This window comes from Procambarus clarkii, chromosome 3, assembly GCF_040958095.1.
Source record: "Procambarus clarkii isolate CNS0578487 chromosome 3, FALCON_Pclarkii_2.0, whole genome shotgun sequence".
Lineage (NCBI taxonomy): Eukaryota > Metazoa > Arthropoda > Malacostraca > Decapoda > Cambaridae > Procambarus > Procambarus clarkii.
In genome coordinates this window covers 12,148,189-12,169,012 of record NC_091152.1, presented here as the reverse complement: position 1 = coordinate 12,169,012, position 20,824 = coordinate 12,148,189, and the positions used below count along the sequence as shown (strand labels likewise).

The 20,824-nt window shown below is 43.8% G+C and overlaps 1 protein-coding gene across 25 annotated transcripts in view; it reads left to right on the top strand.

Moving 5' to 3' along the window:
- The window catches only part of LOC123760896 (CUGBP Elav-like family member 4), a 1,099,894-nt gene that overhangs the window by 825,931 nt on the left and 253,139 nt on the right, over positions 1–20,824 (top strand). For 19 of the 25 annotated variants that reach the window (XR_011229373.1, XM_069329176.1, XM_069329212.1 and 16 more), the window contains one exon: positions 1,894–1,985. Coding sequence is in view for 24 of the 25 variants with exons in the window: in XM_069329176.1 (XP_069185277.1) it covers positions 1,894–1,985 (92 nt within the window). In the remaining variant the exon portion in view is untranslated. The remainder of the gene's footprint in view (positions 1–1,893; positions 1,986–20,824) is intronic. The other 6 variants (XM_069329220.1, XM_069329300.1, XM_069329295.1 and 3 more) reach the window with 1 other exon arrangement.

The window sequence follows — 20,824 nt, the reverse complement described above, 5'->3', positions numbered from 1 at the left end:
TTACAAGCATGAAAACTTCCCATTCAACTGCTGTTATTGTTATAAACAGCCTCCTGGTGCTTCGGAGCTCATTAACTGTTTAATAATTGGAAACAAAGCCGGCAAAGATTGAGAAAAGATGTACAGGTTCGTAAGTGCTTGCGTAAGTGCTTTCGTGAATCTGGCCCCTGGACTCTAAGAAGTACATTTCTTGAACGTTATTGGTATGATTATTTTTGTATTCATAATTGTTTTCGCATTCAGTTATATAGTGTCGAAAAATATGTTAATAGTTTTGCTGACAGACTTTACGCTTAGTCAAGCTAATTACTCATTAGCAGGTAGTGCAAACTCCCAGAGGCACTTGTAGTCGAACCTAAGCCTATATTGGTAACGTCTAAAAGTCTGCTAACCTTATAGGATGACCCGTAGATGTGCGGGTTCTTCCTGCATAATAGAATGATGATAGATGGAGTAACTGGTGGGAATTTCACTTTGCCTCAAGTCTACGAGATTTTGTTGGTGTTCCCTGAATATTGCTGCCCTCAGACTCCTCAGAGGCAGTTCAAGATGGTGAGCATTTCCCCTCTTTACATACAAATATTTTGGCTAACTCGTCAGTTCTATCACGCATTCGAAGACCAATATGAGAACGAATGCGCAGGAGAAAAGTTTTCAGTTGACAAAGTTCTTAATGTAATAGGCTTGTGCCACTTTTGACTATAGTTCAATAGTGGCTTTAGGCATTGTATGTACTAGCTCTATCTATTAATCCAACAAACTTTGTAAAATCTCTTTATGTATGTACCTTACCTAAATAAACATTTATTTATTTATTATTTATATTTATTTAAATCCACATTTATTCAGTGGGTTTAAATTGTAAACGATTTCTGGTGGGGCAAGCGAGAAACATCAGCTTTTGTAAGTGGGTTAAACTTCGAAAATTAATGCAATTTTACAGTTTACATCTACGAATATGCTGCTCTTTGACCACTGTGAGTTTTCTGGGAAATCGGTTAGTTATTTCTCTCATATGTAATTTCATGTTGTAAATTTTACATTTAAATTTGCACCTCACAATAATTTTATGCAATTTGTAGTTCATATGATTTATTTGCGCATGTCTTGAAAGTTAATATTACATTGTCTCTATTATGCAGTTTCATTATTCCTAGCAAGCATTGTTCTTCATATACTGGAATCATAACAAAATTGAATCTATTTACAGTTCCCTCCTTGTGGCGACATTTGACCATCATAGTCTAGTTAAACAGTAGTAGTAGTATTAATATATACACGTACCAAGAGCAGGCGATGGGTCACAATAACGTGGCTAAAGTATGTTGACCAGACCACACACTAGAAGGTGAAGGGACGTTTCGCTCCGTCCTGGACCATTCTCAAGTCGATTATCTTGAGAATGGTCCAGGACGGACCGAAACGTCGTCGTCTCTTCACCTTCTAGTGTGTATGGTCTGGTCAACACGTACCAAGAGGATGCAAGCCAGGGGGCCAGATTCACGAAAGCACTTACGAACGTGTTCATCTTTCCTCAATCTTTGACGACTTTGGGTACATTTATTGAACAGTTTACAAGCATGAAAACTTGCCAATTAACTGTTGTTATTGTTATAAACAGCCTCCTGGTGCTTCGGAGCTCATTAACTGTTTAATAATTGGGATCAAAGCCGCCAAAGATTGAGAAAAGATGTACAGGTTCGTAAGTGCTTTTGTGAATCTGGCCTCAGAGCCCTACTAACTGAACATTCTTACACACAGGAATCCCAATAACGCGATGCATCAAATGAACATATAGCGTCTGGGATGCTCCCCCCAGACGTTAGGTACGAATCCTCGTTACGGCCCTTGTGGATTTGTTCAACTGAACAGTTTGTTTGTGTCCCCCCGCAGGGTGCGCGTTTGTGAAGTACGGCTCCCACACGGAGGCCCAGGCCGCCATCAACACCTTGCACGGGAGCCAGACAATGCCGGTAAGTCGAACTGTAAGTCACCATTACCCCAAGTTTTCTTATAGTGTTGGTAAGTAGCACTGTAACTCGGTTTTTTATTTTTGTTGTCGTCTATGTTTTTTGTGGTCTGTAGTTGTTGCTGTTTTGTTTGTTTTGTATTGTTTCTACCGTTCTTTGGTATATTTGTGTATTGTTTTGTCTTGTCTCGTTTAATTTCGCTAGTAGCCTAACTTTTACTTAGCCTAAAATTTGCGTTTGCAACTTTTAGGCTACGTAATTAATGTAATTAAAATTTGATTTGATTTTTGTATTAAACTGTACATTATAGTTGATGTATATTGTCTTCCTAAATACAGAATTAATTTGTTTGTATTTCTATATATTTTTTAGTTTGCATCACGAATCTCGCTTATTTTTTCTTTATTAAATAATATACACTATGAAGATCATATTTACATCAATTCAACACACAGTAGCCCTCCTGCCTGCCTATCCACACACACAGTAACCCTCCTGCCTGCCTATCCACACACAGTAACCCTCCTGCCTGCCTATCCACACACACAGTAACCCTCCTGCCTGCCTATCCACACACAGTAACCCTCCTGCCTGCCTATCCACACACACAGTAACCCTCCTGCCTGCCTATCCACACACACAGTAACCCTCCTGCCTGCCTATCCACACACACAGTAACCCTCCTGCCTGCCTATCCACACACACAGTAACCCTCCTGCCTGCCTATCCACACACACAGTAACCCTCCTGCCTGCCTATCCACACACACAGTAACCCTCCTGCCTGCCTATCCACACACACAGTAACCCTCCTGCCTGCCTATCCACACACACAGTAACCCTCCTGCCTGCCTATCCACACACACAGTAACCCTCCTGCCTGCCTATCCACACACACAGTAACCCTCCTGCCTGCCTATCCACACACACAGTAACCCTCCTGCCTGCCTATCCACACACACAGTAACCCTCCTGCCTGCCTATCCACACACAGTAACCCTCCTGCCTGCCTATCCACACACAGTAACCCTCCTGCCTGCCTATCCACACACAGTAACCCTCCTGCCTGCCTATCCACACACACAGTAACCCTCCTGCCTGCCTATCCACACACAGTAACCCTCCTGCCTGCCTATCCACACACAGTAACCCTCCTGCCTGCCTATCCACACACAGTAACCCTCCTGCCTGCCTATCCACACACAGTAACCCTCCTGCCTGCCTATCCACACACAGTAACCCTCCTGCCTGCCTATCCACACACACAGTAACCCTCCTGCCTGCCTATCCACACACAGTAACCCTCCTGCCTGCCTATCCACACACAGTAACCCTCCTGCCTGCCTATCCACACACACAGTAACCCTCCTGCCTGCCTATCCACACACAGTAACCCTCCTGCCTCCCTATCCACACACAGTAACCCTCCTGCCTGCCTATCCACACACAGTAACCCTCCTGCCTGCCTATCCACACACAGTAACCCTCCTGCCTGCCTATCCACACACACAGTAACCCTCCTGCCTGCCTATCCACACACAGTAACCCTCCTGCCTCCCTATCCACACACAGTAACCCTCCTGCCTCCCTATCCACACACAGTAACCCTCCTGCCTCCCAATCCACACACAGTAACCCTCCTGCCTGCCTATCCACACACAGTAACCCTCCTGCCTCCCTATCCACACACAGTAACCCTCCTGCCTGCCTATCCACACACACAGTAACCCTCCTGCCTCCCTATCCACACACAGTAACCCTCCTGCCTCCCTATCCACACACAGTAACCCTCCTGCCTCCCTATCCACACACAGTAACCCTCCTGCCTCCCTATCCACACACAGTAACCCTCCTGCCTGCCTATCCACACACAGTAACCCTCCTGCCTCCCTATCCACACACAGTAACCCTCCTGCCTCCCTATCCACACACAGTAACCCTCCTGCCTCCCTATCCACACACAGTAACCCTCCTGCCTCCCTATCCACACACAGTAACCCTCCTGCCTCCCTATCCACACACAGTAACCCTCCTGCCTCCCTATCCACACACAGTAACCCTCCTGCCTGCCTATCCACACACAGTAACCCTCCTGCCTGCCTGCCTATCCACACACAGTAACCCTCCTGCCTGCCTGCCTATCCACACACAGTAACCCTCCTGCCTGCCTGCCTATCCACACACAGTAACCCTCCTGCCTGCCTGCCTATCCACACACAGTAACCCTCCTGCCTGCCTGCCTATCCACACACAGTAACCCTCCTGCCTGCCTGCCTATCCACACACAGTAACCCTCCTGCCTGCCTGCCTATCCACACACAGTAACCCTCCTGCCTGCCTGCCTATCCACACACAGTAACCCTCCTGCCTGCCTGCCTATCCACACACAGTAACCCTCCTGCCTGCCTGCCTATCCACACACAGTAACCCTCCTGCCTGCCTGCCTATCCACACACAGTAACCCTCCTGCCTGCCTGCCTATCCACACACAGTAACCCTCCTGCCTGCCTATCCACACACAGTAACCCTCCTGCCTGCCTATCCACACACACAGTAACCCTCCTGCCTGCCTATCCACACACACAGTAACCCTCCTGCCTGCCTATCCACACACACAGTAACCCTCCTGCCTGCCTATCCACACACACAGTAACCCTCCTGCCTGCCTATCCACACACACAGTAACCCTCCTGCCTGCCTATCCACACACACAGTAACCCTCCTGCCTGCCTATCCACACACACAGTAACCCTCCTGCCTGCCTATCCACACACACAGTAACCCTCCTGCCTGCCTATCCACACACACAGTAGCCCTCCTGCCTGCCTATCCACACACACAGTAACCCTCCTGCTTGCCTATCCACACACAGTAACCCTCCTGCCTGCCTATCCACACACAGTAACCCTCCTGCCTGCCTATCCACACACACAGTAACCCTCCTGCCTGCCTATCCACACACACAGTAACCCTCCTGCCTGCCTATCCACACACACAGTAACCCTCCTGCCTGCCTATCCACACACAGTAACCCTCCTGCCTGCCTATCCACACACACAGTAACCCTCCTGCCTGCCTATCCACACACACAGTAACCCTCCTGCCTGCCTATCCACACACACAAAAAATGTAATCAGAAAGTAGCATAATTATTGTATTCTTAATTTTCTTGCATTTTATGCCAATATGAAACGTTAAAAACCTCATTAAATCCACAGTAATGTTTGGTTTACATAAAGCTTTAATTAAGAGTGTCTGTAAACCCATTCACAAGAACAACTTTCTGCTAACAGAAATAAAATATATGTTTATTATTCTCAATATAAGTACATTGATCTCGCCTATTGTTGTCCTTAATTCCCAACATCAACAACCTATCATTAGTAGGGAGGGTCTCATGAATATAGCGATACAATCTTGAGGTTATCTTGAGATGATTTCGGGGCTTTAGTGTCCCCGCGGCCCGGTCCTCGACCAGGCCTCCACCCCCAGGAAGCAGCCCGTGACAGCTGACTAACTCCCAGGTACCTATTTACTGCTAGGTAACAGGGACATTCAGGGTGAAAGAAACTTTGCCTATTTGTTTCCGCCTCGTGCGGGAATCGAACCCGCGCCACAGAATTACGAGTCCTGCGCGCTATCCACCAGGCTACGAGGCCCCAATACTTCAACTTGTTTCGTAAATGTTTAATAAATGCTATAAATGTTATAATAAATAAACAAATAAAATAAGTAAATATAATAATAGAATAATAAAATAATAAAAAATAGTATAAATGTTAAATAAACACCTTCATGTTTGATAATTTTAAAATACCTTCATGTTAAATAAATTTAACATGAAGGTTTACCCATATTACTCGCCAGTTCAAGAGTGGATATGCCTCCTCTACTCTAGGAACTATATGTGGAAGCAGAACATTATACACTTGTTTACTGTTCATCATTAAAACAAAAACTTCAACATAACAAATCCGCCTGAGAACATTAATTGCACAAGAATAAAAGTGAGAAGAAATATTCGTGTTCGAGCATAGCTCTGTCACCTCACCCAAAACGAGTATAAGTATGAATGTATTTTATGTGTAAAGTAAGTCTTTGAAAATGTAATAAGCATTACGAAACGCGTTCAGGCGTCAGATCACAATAAAGAATGAATTTTGGAGAGTTAATTTATCAATTACCCTCGACAGTGAAGAAGAACGTAAGAAATATTGAGAAGATTCGTGTTAGAATTATTTATCTTACCTTTACGGTCATATTCAACAAGATATTATATATATATATATATATATATATATATATATATATATATATATATATATATATATATATATATATATTGTGACGGTAACGCGTTGGTGTTCGGCCGTTTCAAAAGCTAGGGGTATGGCCTCGTCACATATAGAAACAAAAAGAGAAAATCTGGAACTTCGTCTGTGGTAAGGTAATGGGAAGACACACAAAACACAAGTAAATTTAACAATGAGATTTTAATTACGTTAGAGAAGCAAAGCATGAATAAAATGGACATACAAATTGGAACATAAAATCAATCAAAATAATAAGAATAATCAAATGACAAAATGAAAAGTTACGTTAAGACAAGTGAGTAATAACAAGTGAACAATATACAATCAGATATATAGGTGCAGGAATATTGGCTTTAAGCTGCCACCTCTCTTAGTACACATAAGCCAGAGCTTAGTCTACCAACGAGACGTGTTAACTTGTTGAAAGCACTGGATATTCTGAGGTCTGCAGGTCGTGGCGGCCCCAGACATCAGGTAGTGTGGCGGTGGAGGAGCAGGCGCGACTGACCACCGGCCAATCAGCGATGAGCAGGCGACGGACAGGTAGTTTGGTGGTTCGAGTGGTGGAGGCGGAGCAGGTGTTCCTGGTGCTGAATACGTTTGCTCTCTGGCAAACCTGGGTGTTGTACTTGTTGGATATTCCTTCCATATTAGTTGTATAGGGATGTATAGCGACGAACTTAGGAGGGAAGAGCAGGCTCAATCTCTTGAAGGAGATTATCGTCACAATATATATATATATATATATATATATATATATATATTTTATTAAATATGACCGAAAAAGTAAGATTAATAATTCTAACACGAATTTTCTCAATCTTTCGTACATTATGCTTCACTGTTGGAGGTAAATCAAAAATCACTTCTCCAAAATTCATTTTTATTTCTAGTCTGACGCGACACGGGCGCGTTTCGTAAAACTTATTACATTTTCAAAGACTTCACAAATACACAACTGATTAGAACTTGCGTTTCCCTGATTTTATATCTACATTTGAGTGAGGTGGGAAGGGTGATGTGGCATTACATTTGAGTGAGGTGGGAAGGATGATGTGGCATTAGAGGATATTAATAGGGTATTAAAAGTATCAACACAAGACAGAACACGAAACAATGGATATTGAATAGAAGTGTTTGTAGAAAGCCTATTGGTCCATATTTCTTGATGCTTCTATATTGAAGCGGAGTCTTGAGGTGGGTAGAATATAGTTGTGCAATAATTGGCTGTTGATTGCTGGTGTTGACTTCTTGATGTGTAGTGCCTCGCAAACGTCAAGCCGCCTGCTATCGCTGTATCTATCGATGATTTCTGTGTTGTTTACTAGGATTTCTCTGGCGATGGTTTGGTTATGGGAAGAGATTATATGTTCCTTAATGGAGCCCTGTTGTTTATGCATCGTTAAACGCCTAGAAAGAGATGTTGTTGTCTTGCCTATATACTGGGTTTTTTGGAGCTTACAGTCCCCAAGTGGGCATTTGAAGGCATAGACGACGTTAGTCTCTTTTAAAGCGTTCTGTTTCGTGTCTGGAGAGTTTCTCATGAGTAGGCTGGCCGTTTTTCTGGTTTTATAGTAAATCGTCAGTTGTATCCTCTGATTTTTGTCTGTAGGGATAACGTTTCTATTAACAATATCTTTCAGGACCCTTTCCTCTGTTTTATGAGCTGTGGAAAAGAAGTTCCTGTAAAATAGTCTAATAGGGGGTATAGGTGTTGTGTTAGTCGTCTCTTCGGAGGTTGCATGGCTTTTCACTTTCCTTCTTATGATGTCTTCGATGAAACCATTGGAGAAGCCGTTATTGACTAGAACCTGCCTTACCCTACAGAGTTCTTCGTCGACTTGCTTCCATTCTGAGCTGTGGCTGAGAGCACGGTCGACGTATGCGTTAACAACACTCCTCTTGTACCTGTCAGGGCAGTCGCTGTTGGCATTTAGGCACATTCGGAATGATAGCCGACAGAGTGTATCGTGATCCAGCCTGTACTCCTCTTGACATGCCAGAAAGTATTCTGAGGAAACTACTCCAAGCTTGTACTAAAGAGGCACCCTTCTTGAGCCCGGATGGGCATATGTATAAGCAAGTAGATGGGGTCGCTATGGGTTCTCCCCTAGGTGTCCTGTTTGCAAACTTCTACATGGGTACCATCGAGCAAAAAGTCTTAGTCGACATGAACTTGAAACCGGCCATATACTGCAGGTATGTTGACGACATTTTTACACAGGTACCTGATGTCAGACATCTGCAGGAGCTGAAGGAGGCATTTGAGCAGAGTTCCGTGCTGCGTTTCACTTACGAGACGGAAAAGGATGGGAAGCTGCCTTTTCTAGATGTAACAGTCATGGAAAAGGGCGGAGGTTTCCACACTGCAGTCTACACAAAGGAAACAAACATAGGAATGTGCCTAAATGCCAACAGCGACTGCCCTGACAGGTACAAGAGGAGTGTTGTTAACGCATACGTCGACCGTGCTCTCAGCCACAGCTCAGAATGGAAGCAAGTCGACGAAGAACTCTGTAGGGTAAGGCAGGTTCTAGTCAATAACGGCTTCTCCAATGGTTTCATCGAAGACATCATAAGAAGGAAAGTGAAAAGCCATGCAACCTCCGAAGAGACAACTAACACAACACCTATACCCCCTATTAGACTATTTTACAGGAACTTCTTTTCCACAGCTCATAAAACAGAGGAAAGGGTCCTGAAAGATATTGTTAATAGAAACGTTATCCCTACAGACAAAAATCAGAGGATACAACTGACGATTTACTATAAAACCAGAAAAACGGCCAGCCTACTCATGAGAAACTCTCCAGACACGAAACAGAACGCTTTAAAAGAGACTCACGTCGTCTATGCCTTCAAATGCCCACTTGGGGACTGTAAGCTCCAAAAAACCCAGTATATAGGCAAGACAACAACATCTCTTTCTAGGCGTTTAACGATGCATAAACAACAGGGCTCCATTAAGGAACATATAATCTCTTCCCATAACCAAACCATCGCCAGAGAAATCCTAGTAAACAACACAGAAATCATCGATAGATACAGCGATAGCAGGCGGCTTGACGTTTGCGAGGCACTACACATCAAGAAGTCAACACCAGCAATCAACAGCCAATTATTGCACAACTATATTCTACCCACCTCAAGACTCCGCTCCAATATAGAAGCATCAAGAAATATGGACCAATAGGCTTTCTACAAACACTTCTATTCAATATCCATTGTTTCGTGTTCTGTCTTGTGTTGATACTTTTAATACCCTATTAATATCCTCTAATGCCACATCATCCTTCCCACCTCACTCAAATGTAATGCCACATCACCCTTCCCACCTCACTCAAATGTAGATATAAAATCAGGGAAATGCAAGTTCTAATCAGTTGTGTATTTGTGAAGTCTTTGAAAATGTAATAAGTTTTACGAAACGCGCCCGTGTCGCGTCAGACTAGAAATAAAAATGAATTTTGGAGAAGTGATTTTTGATTTACCTCCAACAGTGAAGCATAATGTACGAAAGATTGAGAAAATTCGTGTTAGAATTATTAATCTTACTTTTTCGGTCATATTTAATAAAATATGTCTACAGGAAAGACTGCTACCAAAATATATATATATATATATATATATATATATATATATATATATATATATATATATATATATATATATATATATATAATATGGAACGAAGTTGTACCGATTATCTAATTCCCTGTACTTGGCTGACTTGCATCTTTATCTGCGTGTCACCCCGGCTCCTGCTGTGCCGGCAGAGAGGTTGATGTATGTGGTTGCCAGGGTGGATATGCAAGTATAGTCCCACGCCAACTGTCTGCCACCCTTCCACAGGTGCTGTGTGATTCCATCTGGTCGGCCGGCAAAGCTAACAGAGTCACTGTTCAGTAGGTTGCAGGGCTCTCTCTCTGCTGGACATTGAGCAGAGGCAAGGCTTCTTTTAATGATGTCATTGACTTCGTCGTGTCTAGTGTGCCAACCACCAGATTTTCCACAGTGCAGGCCATGCAATCCATATTCGTCAGCATCTGCCTCGCCGCAAATACACCTATGAACAGTGTGGATAGGGGCAGCAAGGCGGAGAGCGACTGCAATACGGAGCTCCTGCGGATCAAGACGTGTGCCTGTCGCAGGCATGGGGACTGCCAAAAGGAAGTCCCCAGCATGGGGAGCCTGCACAGCTGTGAGGCGTACATGATCACTGGGGGTTGTTGCTGCCTCCAGCAAAGCTGTGGCTTCTTTGTCTACAATGGGGCTGTCCCTGCTGGATTGTTCCTTGGCTTTCAGCATGGCTGGTCTGAGTGCTGGGTCTGCCATGGCACCCCATTTCGTGTCGTCTTCCGTGTAGTGTCCCGTATCCCCGCTACATCACTCAGGGTGTCAGGTGGAATTTCCTTAACCAGGTCATCTGATGCTGAGGAGGAAGACAGGAAGGCTGGGACAGCAATTTGGGTGGTAGTGTGGACACCCAAGCCACCGAGCCTGACAGGAAGAGTGACTTGTTTCCACTGGCATTCATTGAGGGAGAGGTTAGCAAATTTTTCTAGCATGGTCTTCAGTAAGTCCATGCTAGAAAAACTTCGGACTTTTGACAAACTTCGAAAAGTTTGACACCAGACTACGGGTACTAGTCTGGTGGCAAACCTATGAACGTTTTCCAGTTTAGTCTTATGCTTGACTAGATATCTCCGTGGTGTAGTGGTAAGACACTCGCCTGGCGTTCCGCGAGCGCTATGTCATGGGTTCGTATCCTGGCCGGGGAGGATTTACTGGGCGCAAATCCTTAACTGTAGCCTCTGTTTAACGCAACAGTAAAATGTGTACTTGGATGAAAAAACGATTCTTCGCGGCAGGGGATCGTATTCCAGGGACCTGCCCGAAACGCTATGCGTACTAGTGGCTGTACAAGAATGTAACAACTCTTGTATATATCTCAACTGCCATGTTGTTGTTTTCATACTCCTGACTGGGTCTTCTCTCATTTGGTGGAGGGTTGTATATTACTGCTACTACTATTCTTGGTCCTCACATTGTCATGGTGCCTGCTATGTAGTCTTTGAACCCCCTCACAGCCCGGGATAGCCATCTCCTTAAAACTCCATTCCTTTATCATGAGTAGGGCCACTCTGCCTCCTCCCCTACCTTCCCTCTCTTTCCTTATTACTGTGTACTCCTGGGGAAACACGGCATTCATTATGATTCCAGAGAGTTTTGTTTAAGTGAGTCCGATTACATCTGGGTTCACTTCTTGTGCTCTTTCCCTTAGTTCACTTGTCTTGCTAGTGATCCCAGCTATGTTCCAGTACATCACCCTGAAACTGACTCTCTTCTGCTTCTCCTCTGAGGGGGACCTGTGGGATCTGGGGTGAGTGGGAGCTGGTATTGGGAAACTGGTGGAGGAGGGAGGGCTTGGGTGGGGGGAGAGGGGAAGGGTAGGGGGGTGAGGGGGGGAGGGTAAGGGGGTAGAGTGAGAGGGGGAAGGATTGGGGGGAGAGTGAAAGGGAGAGGGTTGGGGGGTGAGAGAGGGAGGGTTGGGGGAGCATGGGGGAGGAGAGGCTTTGGGGGATAGGGGAGATGGGGGGGCTTGGGGGGCGTGGGGGGGAAAAGGAGGGCTGAGGTGGGTGAGGAAGAGGGGAGGGTTTAGGGGCGTGGTGGAGAGGGAAAGACTTAGGTGGGGATCGGGGAGAGTGGAGGGCTTAGGGGGGCGGGGGAGAACGGAGGGCTTGGGGGTGAGAGAGATGGGAAGGCATGTGGTAGAAGGGAGGGCTTGGGAGCTGGGGGAGAAGGGAGGTCCTGGGAAGAGGGGTGAGTGGGAGGAGGGGGGGTGATTGGGAGGAGGGGGTGGGTGGGGGGAGGGTGCCCTAGGTGGGTACTTAGTGGGGGCTGACAGGGGATGGGGCAGGTTGGGTGTCTGTTGGGTAGAATGTGGGGGTGGTGCCCCACTCCCTGTGGCTGTTGCACTGTTTGAGGAGGATTCCCCACTCCCCTCTGGGATTGTAGGGTTCCGGGTTGTGGTTCTCTGAGTCCTTTCTCTCTCCCTGCGCTCCTTCCTCGCATCTGCTGCCTGCTTTCTCTCTTCCCTTGTCATATCCCTCTGCAGGAATACTTTTTTGAACTTCTGTACATTTGCTAGACGGCTCTTCCTTGCTAACAGTTCCTCTTTCGTGATTTCGCTCATGAATACCACCTTTATCATTCGGTCTCATTGTGTGTGTGTGTGTGTGTGTGTGTGTGTGTGTGTGTGTGTGTGTGTGTCTTCTGGGTTTCATTAAAGTAACAAAACCTCCGACGTTGAAAAATGAGGTATTCCAGCTGATGCAAATTGGCAAAGCGCTTTAACGCCTACTGCTTTCTGGCTGGACCACTTGATTACTCACCCGTGTTACACCACTTGATTACTCGCCGTAGTTCACCACTTGATTACTCGCCGTAGTTCACCACTTGATTACTCGCCGTAGTTCACCACTTGATTACTCGCCGTAGTTCACCACTTGATTACTCGCTGTGTGAGACCACTTCATTACTCGCTGTGTGAGACCACTTCATTACTCGCTGTGTGAGACCACTTGATTACTCGCTGTGTGAGACTACTTGATTACTCGCTGTGTGAGACCACTTCATTACTCGCTGTGTGAGACCACTTCATTACTCGCTGTGTGAGACCACTTCATTACTCGCTGTGTGAGACCACTTCATTACTCGCTGTGTGAGACCACTTCATTACTCGCTGTGTGAGACCACTTCATTACTCGCTGTGTGAGACCACTTCATTACTCGCTGTGTGAGACCACTTCATTACTCGCTGTGTGAGACCACTTCATTACTCGCCGTGTGAGACCACTTCATTACTCGCCGTGTGAGACCACTTCATTACTCGCCGTGTGAGACCACTTCATTACTCGCCGTGTGAGACCACTTCATTACTCGCCGTGTGAGACCACTTGTTTACTCGCCGTGTTACACCACTTGTTTACTGACCATGTTAAAAAAATTGTTTACTCTCTGAAGTTGATTATTACTAAAGTTGCTGATTTGCATAATGTTATCAGTGTGGCATCAGAAACCCTAAACGTTTTGTTTATTAATGTCTATCTCATCAAACCTTTGAACAATCTGTTTGATTTTAGATTATGCCCGGAACGCCTTTCGTATTTGTGGACGTTTAAATGTACATACAGACCTGGGGCCAGATTCACGAAGCAGTTACGCAAGCACTTGCGAACGTGTACATCTTTCCTCAATCTTTGACGGCTTTGGTTACATTTATTAAACAGTTTACAAGCATGAAAACTTGCCATTCAACAGTTGTTATTGTTATAAACAGCCTCCTGGTGCTTCGGAGCTCATTAACTGTTTAGTAATTGGAAACAAAGCCGCCAAAGATTGAGAAAAGATGTACAGGTTCGTAAATGCTTTCGTGAATCTGGCCCCTGGTCAATATGTAGAAATTATTGAATCCAAGTGTAATATTCTTATGTATAATTTGGCAATAAATTATCATTTATTGTTTTTATTAGTAGTATTTTTATTAAAATTATTATTAATATTATTATTAGTAGTAGTAGTATTATAAATGCGTGTCTTTTATCATTGTTTCTCTCATAAACATATCCATATTTGTTTCACATATTCGGTAGCGAGATACAATTGTTGTTTGACTCTGTCACATGAGATACAATGCATTACACTCCAATAAAGCCCAATAATGTTTAGCAATTTGTATTTAAGGATACCATTTGGTTCTGTTTGACATGTCTCATTCAGAGACAGGCATGAATACATATATACACTCAACACATACGATACTGGCATGGATACATATATACACACAACAAATGCGATACAGGCATGAATGCACATATACACTGGAGCGAAAGAACTTTGTAGCACAACATCAGCATGGGTTCAGAGATGGCAAATCATGCCTAACAGGTTTAATTGAGTTCTACGACCAGGCGACAAAAATTAGGCGGGAGAGAGAGGGGGCTGGGCAGACAGCATATTTCTGGACTGCCAGAAAGCATTCGACACAGTACCATAAAACAACCCGTTCTCGCAAATTTAATAAGTCAATATTGACTTATTAAATATGTGCATAGGTGACATACTTAACATAATAGATACCCTTAAAAAGATTCATAGAAAACACCGACCTTACCTAACCTACTTAGTATGTTAAGATAAGCATCTTATTGCTTCGTAATTACAATTATTACCTAACCTATAATAGGTATAGGTTAAGTAATAATTGTAATTACGAAGCAATAAGATGCTTATCTTAAGATACTAACAAGGTTAGGTAAGTTCGGTGTTTTCTATGAATCTTTTTAAGGGTATCTATTATGTTTAGTATATCACCTATGCACGTAGTTAATAAGTCAATATTGACTTTACGAATTTGCGAGAACGGGTTGCACAAAAGAGACTAGTGCACAAGCTGGAGATGCAGGCAGGAGTGAAAGGGAAGGTACTCCACTGGGTAAGGGAGTACCTAATCAACAGAAGACAGCGAGTCACTGTGAGGGGTGAGGTCTCGGAGTGGCGAAGCGTCACAAGTGGAGTACCACAGGGATCAGTCCTTGGACCTATACTGTTTCTGATATACGTAAATGATTTTGAAAACGGAATAGACTCGTTCCTCTTAGTGTTTGCTGATGATGCAAAAATCATGAGGATCAAGAAAGATGAGGATAGTATGAGGCTACACGATGACCTAGACAAACTGAAGGAATGGTCCAACAAATGGCCACTAAAGTTCAGCCCAAGTAAATGTAAGCTAATGAAACTAGGCGGAGGAAATAGGAGGCCAGACAGTGGATACCGGATGGGAGATGAAATCCTTCACAAAACGGACAGAGAGAAAGATCTAGGAGTTGATATCAGGCCAAACCTGTCTCCTGAAGCCCACATCAAAAGAATAACATCGGCGGCGTATGCGAGGCTGGTATCAGAACTGCTTTCTGAAACCTGTGTAAGGAATCCTTCAGAACCTTGTATACCACGTATGTAAGACCAATCTTCGAGTATGCGGCCCCAGCATGGAGCCCGTACCTTGTCAAGCACAAGACGAAGCTGGAAAAAGTTCAGAGGTATGCCACTAGGCTAGTCCCAGAACTAAGAGGCATGAGTTACGAGGAAAGGCTGCGTGAGATGCACCTCACGTCGCTGGAAGACAGAAGAGCTCTGGGAGACATGATCACTACATACAAAATTTTCAGGGGAATTGACAGGGTAGACAAGGATGGACTATTTAACACTGGTGGTACACGCACAAGGGGACACAGGTGGAAGCTGAGTACCCAAATGAGCCACAGACATTCGAAAGAACGTTTTCAGTGTCAGAGTAGTTAGTAAATGGAATGCATTAGGCAGTGATGTGGTGGAGGCTGACTCCATACAGTTTCAAATGTAGAAATCATAGAGCTCGAGAAGCTCAGGAATCTGTACACCAGTAGATTGACGGTTGAAAGGCGGGACCAAAGAGCCAGAGCTCAACCCCCGCTAGCACAAATAGGTGAGTACAACTAGGTAACTAGGTAAGTACACATTACATACAGGCATGGATACATGTATACACACAACACATACGATTCCGGCATGAATACATATATACACACAACATAAGATAGACATGAATATATATTTTGACTGATATTACATGAGGGCCAATAACCCTAGTGGGCTCGACGAGGACAGGAAGCCGGCGGCTTGTCGAAGGTCTCCCCCATTTGCCTTGATGATGACGAAATATGCAGCAGTTTTATGGTGCCCAAATATCATGAAGCATATTAGGGGCCTCGTAGCCTGGTGGATAGCGCGCAGGACTCGTAATTCTGTGGCGCGGGTTCGATTCCCGCACGAGGCAGAAACAAATGGGCAAAGTTTCTTTCACCCTGAATGCCCCTGTTACCTAGCAGTAAATAGGTACCTGGGTGTTAGTCAGCTGTCACGGGCTGCTTCCTGGGGGTGGAGGCCTGGTCAAGGACCGGGCCGCGGGGACACTAAAAAGCCCCGAAATCATCTCAAGATAACCACATAAACTGGAAAAGGTGCAAAGGCATGTAACAAAATGGCTTCTGGAACTGAAAAACAGGAGTTGGGAGGAGAGACTTTATGGAGGACGTTAAACATGCTAAAACTAGAAGATAGAAGAAAAAGGGGTGATATATGATCACTGCTTACAAAATACTAACAGGAATCGACATAATTGACAAAGAGGAATTCCTGAAACCAGCAACTTCACGATTAAGAGGTCACAGATTCATGCTAAGGAAACAAAGGTGCCGAAAAAATATTAAAAAGTTTACTTTCGCAAACAGAGTGGTAGAGGGTTGGAACAAGCTAAGTGAGAAGGTGGTGGAGGCCAAAACCGTCAGTAGTTTCAAAGCGTTATATACGACAAAGAGTGCTGGGAAGACGGGACACCACGAGCGTAGCTCCGATCCTGTAACTACACACACAAACTACTGTAAATTTGAAAACTGTGTATTGTAAACTTGAAACTGTAACTACACAAAGCGTTATATGACAAAGAGTGCTGGGAAGACGGGACACCACGAGCGTAGCTCTCATCCTGTAACTACACTTAGGTAATTACACACACACATACGATACAGGCATGCATGCATACATACATACATACAACACATATGATACAAGTATGACATACTACACAACCACATGTATCTACATGTGGCGATCACCCACATAGCGATCATCCACATAGCGATCACCCACATAGCGATCACCCACATAGCGATCACCCACATAGCGATCACCCACATAGCGATCACCCACATAGCGATCATCCACATAGTGATCACCCACATAGCGATCATCCACATAGCGATCACCCACATAGCGATCATCCACATAGCGATCACCCACATAGCGATCACCCACATAGCGATCATCCACATAGCGATCATCCACATAGCGATCATCCACATAGCGATCACCCACATAGTGATCATCCACATAGCGATCATCCACATAGCGATCATCCACATAGCGATCATCCACATAGCGATCATCCACATAGCGATCATCCACATAGCGATCATCCACTACCACAAATGGTAGCATTAGTGACCGTATAGGAACGCTTATGTATGTTCTATTGTATTCATTGGTGTCCATACTTGTCTGATAACTGTAGCAGACTTTAAAAAAATTGTTTGCTACTTTAAGGGGCCTGGAAATGACATCTTGCTTCTTGCTCAAACGCTTTCAAATTTTTTGTACATAATCGACTAGGCAAATACTCCAACTTTTGTCTAAATAATCATTAACGTAACTTGAAAAACAAGAAAATTAAAAATAATTATATAAATAACTATTGAAAATTTCAGATTTTCGAATGAGCATAAAAATAATAAAAATAAATAATTTAATAAAAAAAAATTTTGTAATAAAAAAAGTATTTGTAATAAAATAAAAAAATAAAAAATATAATTAATAAGACAAGAGCATTTAAATCGTTTATTTTGTTTCTTAGACTTCTACTGTTAGTGTAATATACCCTAAGTGTATTGTCATTTTAAGGCCCTTTTCTTTCCCCTGATGATTTTGCCAATTTGTTTTCCCCACAAACACATACTTTTATTACCTCCTTTCTCCATATCAATTCCCTTACCACTATCTACCAACAGTTTAAACCCAAACCCAAACAAACTCCTCCAGCCACTGGTTCCAACGAGTTCGCAACAACAACAACAACCCCAGCCCTCGATAGATGCACCCCATCCCGAGCATACATGTCATTTCTTCCATAGAAGTGTTCCCAGTCATCTATTAAAGATATTGCATTTAATTTGCAATATTTTTCCAGCCGGCAATTGACACCAAGTGCCCTCGACAATCATTCATTTCCAACTCCCTTTCTTGGAAAAATGCCACATAGGAGCAAGGAAGGAATCCCGATCATAACTAATTCTATGGCTGTCTTAAACCTCTGTATCAGTTCCTCACTCCTAACTCGTCCAACATCATTTCCACCAGCAGTAATACAAATAATGGGTTTGTTCACATTTCCAGCCATAATATCATTCACGTTGCCAACAATATCACCAATTCCAGCTCCTGGATAGCAAACCCTTAACCTGTTTCCCCCTATCTCTGGCACAAAAAGTTATATTAAAATACCTCACCTGGGAATCTCTCTCAACCAAAATTCGCTTAGTTACTTCCTTTACTTTCTGAGCACTTTGAGGGACCTGCGCTTCGTTGCTTTCCCTTTCGAATGAACTGCAGGCTCACCACAGCACTCGTTCTCCAACATGGCAAATGAGTTAGAAGTCCTTAGGATATCACCTAAGTAATCGGTAAATCGGTAAGGAAATTATCACGGAAGAAGACTCACTATCACTTCAAGTTGATCTAAATAGGGTTTTAAAATGGTCAAAAGACTGGCAGATGCAGTTTAATGCTAATAAATGTAAAGTTTTGAGGCTAGGTAATGATGATAGAGTTACAAGATACGAGCTGGATGGTGTTGAGATTGTGAAGTCGGATTGCGAAAGGGATCTGGGAGTTATGATTAGTAAGAATTTAAAACAAAAGGATCAATGCATGAATGTTTGTAATAAGGCAAATAGGACACTGGGATTTATTAATCGAAGCGTTAGTAACAAGACGCCTGGTGTGGTTCTTAAGCTATATCTTGCTCTGGTTAGGCCCCATTTAGATTATGCAGTTCAGTTTTGGTCGCCGGACTATAGAATGGATATAAATTCACTTGAACATGTACAGCGTAGGATGTCAAGTTAATTCCCCAAATTAGAAATCTTTCATATGAAGAAAGATTAATAAAGCTTAAATTGCATTCACTGGAAAGGCGAAGAGTTAAGGGTGAAATGATAAAAGTTTACAAGTGGATGAATGGATAACAAAGGTGATATTAATAGGGGTATTAAAAGTATCAACACAAGACAGAACACGAAACAATGGGTATAAATTGGATAAGTTTAGATTTAGGAAAGACTTGGGTATATACTGGTTCGGTAACAGGGTTGTTGATTTGTGGAACCAATTACCACGTAACGTGCTGGAGGTGGGGTCCCTCGATTGTTTCAAACGTGGGTTGGACATGTATGAGTGGGATTGGGTGGTTATAAATAGGAGCTGCCTCGTGTGGGCCAATAGGCCTTCTGCAGTTGTCTTTGTTCTTGTTCTTATATCTGCAGACGGTTTTGTCAAAGTCTTCTTAAGACCCCTGGCCTTTACGACTTCCCAAGACCAGGTCTTTCTAATTAGTTAATACTGGTCTCCTCCTTTGTTTCTTCCTGATCTTGTTTCAGCTGTCGTACCTCCTCCCGTTGGGAATCCAACTCTGTCCTCAGAGCTCCAACTAGATTCATCAGTTCCTTCACTGCACCTTCCATTATTGCTATGATAATATTACTACAATCAGAGCTCAAGCTAACACATCCTTTCACTGTGACTGACAAGTGACAAGTGAAATGATTGACAAGTGACAAGTTTTACTTTAGTTGGGGGCCCCCCCTCTCCCCGTGGGGGGGGGGGGCTGAGTTTTTGGTTTTGCTATCCAGTGTTCTCTGTGTGGGGTAGAGCCGGTGCTTGCCCCGGCTCTTAAGTTTAGATTCAGTTTAGAATAAGTTTAGATTTAGAAAAGACTTGGGTAAATACTGGTTCAGTAACAGGGTTGTTGATTTGTGGAACCAATTGCCGCGTAACATTGTGGAGGTGGGGTCCCTCGATTGTTTCAAGCGTGGGTTGGACATGTATATGAGTGGGAATGGGTGGTTATAAATAGGAGCTGCCTCGTATGGGCCAATAGGCCATCTGCAGTTGCCTTTGTTCTTATGTTCTTGCCTTCCCGAGGGACTCTTGGGGGATCTCCAATCATCTGCCTATCTGTGTGTTTATTGGCCGCGAGGCACATTAATTTCCGCCGACAGGAGTCATTCATTTTTTTTTTTTTTTTTTTGAGATATATACAAGAGTTGTTACATTCTTGTACAGCCACTAGTACGCGTAGCGTTTCGGGCAGGTCCTTAATCCTATGGTCCCTGGAATACGATCCCCTGCCGCGAAGAATCGTTTTTTCATCCAAGTACACATTTTACTGTTGCGTTAAACAGAGGCTACAGTTAAGGAATTGCGCCCAGTAAATCCTCCCCGGCCAGGATACGAACCCATGACATAGCGCTCGCGGAACGCCAGGCGAGTGTCTTACCACTACCACCACGGAGACTGCTTTTCATTTCACCATTAGGCTCGCGATTAACCCTTTGTAACAAACTAGGCTGTTGTAAGAATTATCCAGAGTGGTTTATCGACAAAAGAGAATGGGAAGCTGAGCCGCATGGTGACCTGACCCCCAGGGGAATTCGCGGTGGAAATAACCGACGCTTTGTTCATATCTGCGTATAATGAATCATCCTATAGTATTCAGTAATTTAGAGAAAATTAGCCTTTATTCATTTTTATTAAAATTGTATTGTATAATAGTACTGGATACAATATCAAGAGTATTCTAATTATTGAGTTTAAGTCACCATCA